This window comes from Hyphopichia burtonii, assembly GCF_001661395.1.
Source record: "Hyphopichia burtonii NRRL Y-1933 unplaced genomic scaffold HYPBUscaffold_7, whole genome shotgun sequence".
NCBI lineage: Eukaryota > Fungi > Ascomycota > Pichiomycetes > Serinales > Debaryomycetaceae > Hyphopichia > Hyphopichia burtonii.
Window position 1 is genome coordinate 919,074 of NW_017963734.1, and position 8,098 is coordinate 927,171.

General features: G+C 35.5%; 3 protein-coding genes across 3 annotated transcripts; 1 reads left to right on the forward strand and 2 right to left on the reverse strand.

Moving 5' to 3' along the window:
• Positions 1–196: 196 nt before the first annotated feature.
• Positions 197–1,432, reverse strand: ARR3 (Arr3p; the record flags this gene model as incomplete). The annotated part of the gene is made up of 1 exon (XM_020218937.1): positions 197–1,432. One exon carries the CDS (start codon positions 1,430–1,432, stop codon positions 197–199), a length of 1,236 nt encoding a protein of 411 aa, XP_020074862.1.
• Positions 1,433–4,531: 3,099 nt separating this feature from the next.
• On the forward strand, positions 4,532–6,332 carry HYPBUDRAFT_158599 (S8 family peptidase; the record flags this gene model as incomplete). The annotated part of the gene is made up of 3 exons (XM_020222387.1): positions 4,532–5,763; positions 5,950–5,995; positions 6,288–6,332. 3 exons carry the CDS (start codon positions 4,532–4,534, stop codon positions 6,330–6,332), a joined length of 1,323 nt encoding a protein of 440 aa, XP_020074863.1.
• A 532-nt stretch (positions 6,333–6,864) lies between these two features.
• HYPBUDRAFT_150416 (uncharacterized protein) lies at positions 6,865–7,326 on the reverse strand (the record flags this gene model as incomplete). Its single annotated transcript, XM_020220272.1, has 1 exon — positions 6,865–7,326. One exon carries the CDS (start codon positions 7,324–7,326, stop codon positions 6,865–6,867), a length of 462 nt encoding a protein of 153 aa, XP_020074864.1.
• Positions 7,327–8,098: the final 772 nt, after the last annotated feature.

An 8,098-nucleotide genomic window follows, 5' to 3' on the forward strand; every position in this document is an offset into this window, starting at 1 on the left:
AGCAGAACTTTGAGGTGGTACTTCTGCTGTAATACTGAATTAACTAATATTTCGAATATCTAAACTTGATGTCGTTTTATCTGAAGCGAAATACTCCTTGGGGGTACCTGAAGGAAGCAATACTAATAAATTAAAAATGTATTATACGTCTATACAATATCACTATTACTAATAGCGGGTATATGTTTAAGCTGGCTTAAGCATCAGAAGATTCAATATCATCCTCGTCTACGTCTGACCACAAGTATTTATATCTAAATAGTCTAGCTACAAAAGCCAAAATGATTAAAATGGGGATTTCTAGTAATGGGCCAAAAGTAGCAGCGATGGCCTGTTTACTGTCAGTTCCATAAATAGAAATAGCGACCGCTAAACTTAACTCAAAATTATTTGAAGCAGCAGTAAAAGTCTGTGTAATGGTTTCTTTATAATTTGCAGCACAACCGAAAACCCATTTTTGGGGATTTTTTATTGATTTTTCTTTACAACCACACTTGAGTAAATCAGTAAGTTCTTCGTCACTTTCGTCATCATTTTCGTTGTTGAGCTTCAATGCAAAGCTAGTAGTTGACCACCATCTGTAAAGATAGAAAGTACCGAACCAAGCCACTAAAAAATAAATGATCAATGGCACGAAGCATCTAAATGCCGATCTTATTTCTTTTATAAAAGCATCACCTTTTTCAATAAAGATGACAATGATTGTATATAATAAACCAATAAGGGACCATGGCGAAATAAATGGTAAGATGTTTTTTTCAAATTTTTTGATACCCACGGTATACATGAAACTAAACCGTAATAAAAAACCTAATCCTAATGGAATACCTAGGAAGAATCCCACGTTCCTAGCCACTAGTTCATAGCTTACATTTGACTGTGTACGAACACCTCCCATAACATAACAGAATAAGACCTGGTATGGAGCATACAAGACAATTTGTAATAAACTATTGATAATTACCAAGATAGCACATAATGAATTATCACCACCGGCTATTTCGTTCCAAAGAAGTACCATAGCGACACATCTTGCCATACCAATCATGATCATACCGACTCTGAACTCCGGCTCATCGAAAAGGGTTAACCATGCCAATCCATACATAAGAAATGGGCAAACCAACCAGTTAAGCACCAATGAAACTAATATTGACTTCTGATATTTCTTGTATTGTTGTAATTGTCCGAACGTTTCCCATTCAACTTTACATAAAGGTGGGATCATCATTATGATTAGCCCTATAACCACCGGGATGGAAACATCAAGTACGCTAGCACCTTGAAAGATTTTTCTTGACTGTGGCACGTACACGGAGAGGAGAATACCTAGAATGATAGAACAAATTATGAATAGAGGAAGACATTTATCAAGAATCGAAAGTTCCTGAAAAATCTTCTTTACCTGGGGTTTCCCCGAATTTATGGTCATTTCTTTTCAAGTACCGAGAAATGCAGCTAAATCTTGTGGACTAACAAAGGTTGAGGTTGGCTTGTTAAATTACGTATTCAAAGAAGTGATCAGATTCGATGTCTTGTTTCAAGCTTCATTTCGTTACATTTCTATTGATGTACGGAGGTAAAATAGTAACATAACAGAACAACCTGGAGAATCAAATTCCCGATTTTACGACTCCATGAACTATTTATTATTTAATATGAGATGCATATTTGAGTTGAAGCGAGTAATAAGTAGTCAAATAATGCGAAGAGTAAGAAGAGCTTATTTATGTTCGCCCATTAATTCCTCCTCATTGCCATGGTATCTTCGCTTGCAAAACAAGCCTACGACAAATAACTTTCGTCTTCCTTTGTGATAATGCTGTCTTTATTTTGAACACTGGTCACACTCACTTATAAAGCTCCGTATATCTCTACACTTGCCCGAGATTTGTGTGCACGCATAAGGTTCCACGCGAAGTAGTCTTTGATTTAGCTGCGAAACCAAAAGCAAGCATATTGGAAGTTTAGGTCAATAGATAAGAGAATATTAAAGCTCTAGAGAATAAGCAAGACAGTGGCCGGGTTATTGCAAAGCAAAACTTATATACAAAGAGAGAAAAGAAGTTTTGAAATATGAAGAAGTCAGATTAGTTCATCTTGATTATCGTGACCTAGTTGGTTTCAGCTTTATCTTGAGCACCCTTCGAAATTTCAAGAGCACTTAAATTAGAAGACAAGGCTTCAGCTTGTTTTTGCTTTAAATATTTTAAAAATCTCTCTGGTTGATCTTGTATGTTCAAATAATCCTCAGCTTCATCTTGATCCCAATCTAAGCACTCATCCATTAAAAATTCAATAATTTCGTCATAATTTTCCATCTCCACGGACACCCCTTGTTCAACCAAGTAAAGAAGTGAGGCACCAATTGTTTCACGCATTATTATAGCTAAGTTTATTTCCTTGGGTGTGAATGAGATGAACGAATCTAGTTCCAACAAATATAATTAATGGCCAAATTCAGTTCGATTCTGCGTAATGTAATGGAATTTTTGCCTAACTAAATATGTGCATGGCACGACTAAAGACTTCAATAAGTCGCACTTTTGTATATATGGTTAGCGCACGCGAACTACAACTTAGTAGTTGCAATCCCAAACAGTGTAGATATGAATTACCTGTTTTCATTCACTTCTCTTCTACACTTAACTAACTAACTTATCTTTAATATATGATCTTTTATCTTTAGCATATATTGAATATTGCTAATTATTCTAAACAATAAAGTAACTAGTGAGGTTGCATACTGAACACATAGGAAATTGTCACTAAGTATAAGTCAATAAGGAATTGATTTTTCTCACTAACAAATATATTTAGGCGTACTTACCAATAATAGATACTAGGTGTCCGGAGATTTTGAACCTTTTAGCAGAATTGTACTTCATAAGAGAGTTTTTTTAGTTATTATTCATATTGTTTGAAGAGGAACTTTACGAGGACTAGGCTGAGTTAGGTCTATGTGTTTCTTTCTATTTTGCTTATAATAATTCTTGCATGCAATTTATGCAAGCATTCTCGAATTGTTACTTCAGAACAACTTTGTAGTCATTTTTTAAAAAAAGCTAACCTGAGAAACAAAATGCTATAAACGACTGTACTTTCGCTTGAAACTCTTCTCAGTCAACTTGATTAATGCCCTCAAGAAAAGAAATCTCCATGAGCATTCCCAATCTTGTTGAATCCTTTTGAAAGGGTTAGTCTTGGACCGTTGGGTAAATCTCGACAAAAACGTTTTAGTAAATAAGGTTTGCTTCAAGCGTTCTGTTGGTTTTGTTTTTGGTGATATAAGCTTACCTTTAGAAACAACAAAACATCAATGAGCTACTTCTTAATCTACAAATAAGTTCGCTGATGCCAATTTTGAAAGGTAATTCTGGCTGGAGAATGACCAGAATTTTAACGACTTTAAAACTTAGCTTTTTCGACAGATCTTTTAGCTCAAAATGTTTATCCTGTTAGGTCTCAAAGATATAGAGTGGAATCACGCTTAAGCACATCTGGCTCATCATGGATAATATAAGAAGGCTGCAAGTATACAAAACAAACATACAAAAAGTTGCGAAAACTTTAACGACGCAGAAGGCTTATCCGTATCGAAAGTTTTACTAGTGACACACACAGCCTTTTCTAAATCCAAAATTGAGAATAAATATGAGTAGCTTAAAGAGACGGTAGATATGGGTATCTTTCATGTTAAGTGATAGAACGGTATGTCTCTAGTTTGTAATCTTTGTCTAAGACGATGTTCGTGTTGATGATGCTCCATTCAAGGCCATCAATGTAACACCACATATGATCAAAATGGATCAAATCAATTCTAATATGAAAAGCTTAAGTATTAGAGCACTAACTCAAAACATCAGTTCGAATAGTTTCTAAAATTATCCGAAACTGGGAGATTTGTATTCATTGAGAAAAGCAAAAAAAGACAGATTGGATAGAGGAGGGGATAAAGTAGAGCCAAGGGGTTAAATTGTATTACAAGTAGGATTAATATTTGGTAAACTCAAGGAATTAGTTGTTGGTGATGATCAAAGAGGGCATTGGTTGAGCAATATATTTTAGTGACACCCCCTATAAATTGAAAAGTCACAAGAGCATCATCCCCACCAGAATGACCTACTGGAGGTTAAAAAAAGGCCTATGGTCTAGCTTCAAGCCCTATGGAACCCTTTTGCATTCAGCTAGCAGTTAATGCAGACAGTATGACGCAATTGATAGATAACGTTCATTTGGGTATTTATAGATTGCCTGCACATGCTCTGATACCACTGCATCCTCCCCGGCCTATTTAATGAAAGCAAAAAGGGTACCAGATTGAATAGTCGTTTTTTATGATTAAGTATTTATAATGCAAGCTAGAATCATTGTGGCCACCGTTTTAATTAATGTTTGTATGGTTATGGGATTGGTCATCCCTGACTTGAAAACTCTCTTAAGTTTTGACCAATTACTTACTCATCCAGAAATCCATAAGGTTGAACCTTTAAAGCAAGGATACGATCAAGGTGTATTGAAAGAAGAGGAAATGGCTCCAATTTTGAGTAAAGTTAGTGCCGATAGAATAGTACCTAATAGATATATCATTGTGTTCAAAGATGGTTTAAGTACTGCTCAAGTTGAAAAACACCAGCAATGGATTAGTACTCATCATAAGAATATGTATAACGATATGAATATTGAATCTACTCCATTTTTACTCCTGTTTTTCAATATTGGTGAATCTTTTGGGGGTTATTTTGGTTATTTTAATGACGAATTAATTAAGTTGATTCAATTAAATCCATTGGTGAAGTTTATTGAACGTGATGCTATCATGCAAATTGATGAGTTTGATACTCAAAAAGACGCTACTTGGGGTTTAGCTAGATTGAGTCAACGTGAACTTTCTCCCTCTACTGACTATTTATATGATAATGACGGTGGTGAAGGGGTTACTGCTTACGTTCTCGATACCGGTATCAAAGTTGAACACTCTGAATTTGAAGGTCGTGCTTCTTGGGGTGAAGCTGTTCCTTTCCCTCATATCAAAAGTGATGACAACGGCCATGGTACCCATTGTGCGGGCATTATTGGATCCAAAACTTATGGTGTTGCTAAAAAAGTGGAATTGGTTGCTGTTTCAGTGATGAATGCTTTAGGTTCTGGTTTTACCTCAGATATTATCAAGGGTATTGAGTTTGTAGTTGATGAACATAAGGAGAAAGTTAAAACTAAAAGAAAGGGCTATAAAGGTTCTACCGTTAATATGTCTTTGCGTGGTGGTGTCACTGATGCTTTAGATCTGGCTACTAACGCTGGTTCTGAAGCTGGGTTGCATATCGCTGTTGCTGCTGGTAATGATGATTCTGATGCTTGTGAATTCTCCCCAGCTAGAGCTAGTGGTCCAATCACTGTTGGTGCTTCTGATAATGCTGATAACAGGGCTTATTTCTCCAACTGGGGTCGTTGTGTCGATATCTTTGCTCCTGGTGTTGATATCTTATCTACTCACGTTCGGTCTGATACCGCTCTTTCATCTGGTACCTCGATGGCTTCACCGCATGTTGCCGGTTTGTTATCTTACTTTTTATCTTTGTACCCAGATATCAACTCAGAATATGCTACTGGCGAAAATGGTTTACTTGATTCTAAATCTTTGAAATCCAAAGTTATCAAATATGCCACCAAAGGTGTCATTCAAGGTATCACTGATGGTGATTCTCCAAATCTTCTAGCCTTTAACGGTGCTGGTGGTAACTTGACCGATTTCTGGTCTTTGTAAGCAAGTCATGCGGGAGTGACTTGGGGTTTCTATATAACTTGTCTTTAAGAATAAAATAAGTCTAAACAATTGTGCTTGTATGTTTTTCCGCGTTATAGACGGCCTATGTCGAGCTATGGAAGTCGGTAATATTTCTACGAGTTTTTTCAAACGATGACAAAAATTGCAAAAAATTAGATCAGCACTAGAAACGCACGGCAGGAACAAAAAAGTAACACTACAGGCTGGGTTTTTTTTTTGACAGGAACAACATTGTTTATTGGTATCAAATTTGAATTGAATAAAAATAGCGCCCTGCAAAAATATATCAAAGTTTTCTATATGTATACAATTTAAATACAATTCTTACTTTTCTTTTCTGATTCTCTTCAAAGTTTTCATATTCTAGATGATTCTGCTACAAACTTTCGTTAGGTTTGCTATACCTATTTTGATTATTATACTCATTCAATTCAAATACGATTTATCTCCTATGGAGCATTTTATTCTTTACCTTTATTTGGTCGATGTCGTTTTCGAGCGACTCACCACGGAGGTTTTAGCGGAGGTTTTTGGCCCTAACTAAATACTTATTATTGGTAAGTACGTGTAGGATATAAATTGGTAGTGAGAAAGCCAGTTTCCTTATGACTTTAATACTTAGTGACAATTTCCTATTGGTTAAGTATGTGACTTCACTGATTATAGTTTTGAATAATTAATAATATTCAATATATAGTGAAGATAAAAGATTATATCAAAGTTAAGTTAGTTAATTAGGTGTAGAAGTGAAGTGAATGAAAACAAGTAATTTATATCTACACTGTTTGGGATTGCAACCACTAAGTTGTGGTTCGCGTACGCCTAATCATAAATACAAAAGTGCGACTCATTGAAGTCTTCAATCGTGCCATGATATTTAGTTAGGGCAAACACCTCCAAAAACCTACGATTCTTTGACATTAGGATGTGGTCCTGGGCCCCAGCCTTCCTGAGTAGCCTTCCTGAGTACCCTTCCCAGCACATTTCATACCTCCAAGGCAAAGAAAACACAATGGCCCTCTTCTTAGTTGCGAGCACCAGTACATCTATGGCCATTTACACTGTGCCCTCTTTACTCATGAATCATCTACCTTGTCATCCTTCACAAACGAATTATTAACCATCAAAAACTCGACCGGTCCGAATTCTTCCATAGCTTGTATGGTATCAGATCTCAGTTGCTGAATTAAAGCGCAATAATCAGTATCCGGATCGTATTCTTCTAAAGACAAAAGCAACGAATCTAGCGTCTCTGGATCTCCAATCTTGGGCAATGGGGTGTCTTGGAACCAAGGAGGTAATTCCAATAAACTTGGATGTCTGTATTTGACAACAGAATAATTCCCAATCGATAACCAAACATCATCAGCGCTTGTTTGCCAAACCATTCCTAAATATTCTAAAGCACATAAGCTGGAAATATTAACATTTGCGAGCCCCTCGCTGTATTTTGCGCCCACTCCGTCGTATTGATAAAGAATATTCAGCGAGAGAGCATTACCGAAGTAACACGTAAGTAGAATAATTAAAAAAAACATATTTGAAAACTTAAGGTAGTTGTCCTTGGGCAGTCAATGGTGCTTTATATAGTCGATTTCAAATGGTTAATTCTTGAATGGCACTTAATAGGAGTTTAAAAGGGCTCCAAAGAATATTTTTAGCCAAAAAAGTTATAGGCTTACCGCAAAAGGCTATTTTTGACAACTATTGGTTGTTTGTTGAAATAATATGCACATTGTCACCTCGAACATATTTATTGTTCATGTATTATTCAATTTTTACGATTTTGACAGGTTATTTTGCTTATTCTTACATTATTTCAGGTATTCTTACATACTTTTTGGCTTATCTCAAATATTTTCTTCATTAAATTGTGATGAACTCGTATTAAGCTGCAATCATATGAAAAATGTCGAATGACCAGCCGATACCAGATGTACGGATGGTTTTACCCTAACCAATGTGCCTGGTGTTAGCACACCTAGTCTCTTTCTATTCGGTTAATAGACTACACTAGACTTAGTAGTAGTATTATTATTATTAGTATACTGTTTTACTGGAACCTCTTATTTCTTCTACATATATACATATCGAAACTTATAGTCAATTTAATTATTATCTTATTAGAATATATCTTTACTTATATTTAGGTATTTATATTATCCTTTATTTATTGTTGTTAAGATTGAAAGTATACTATTTATCATACCTACTAGATTATTAAGTAGTAAAAGTATTTATACAAAAACGGTTACTAGCGATAAATCTAAATACTAGATGTACGGAGGTTTTTGCCCTAACTAAATACTA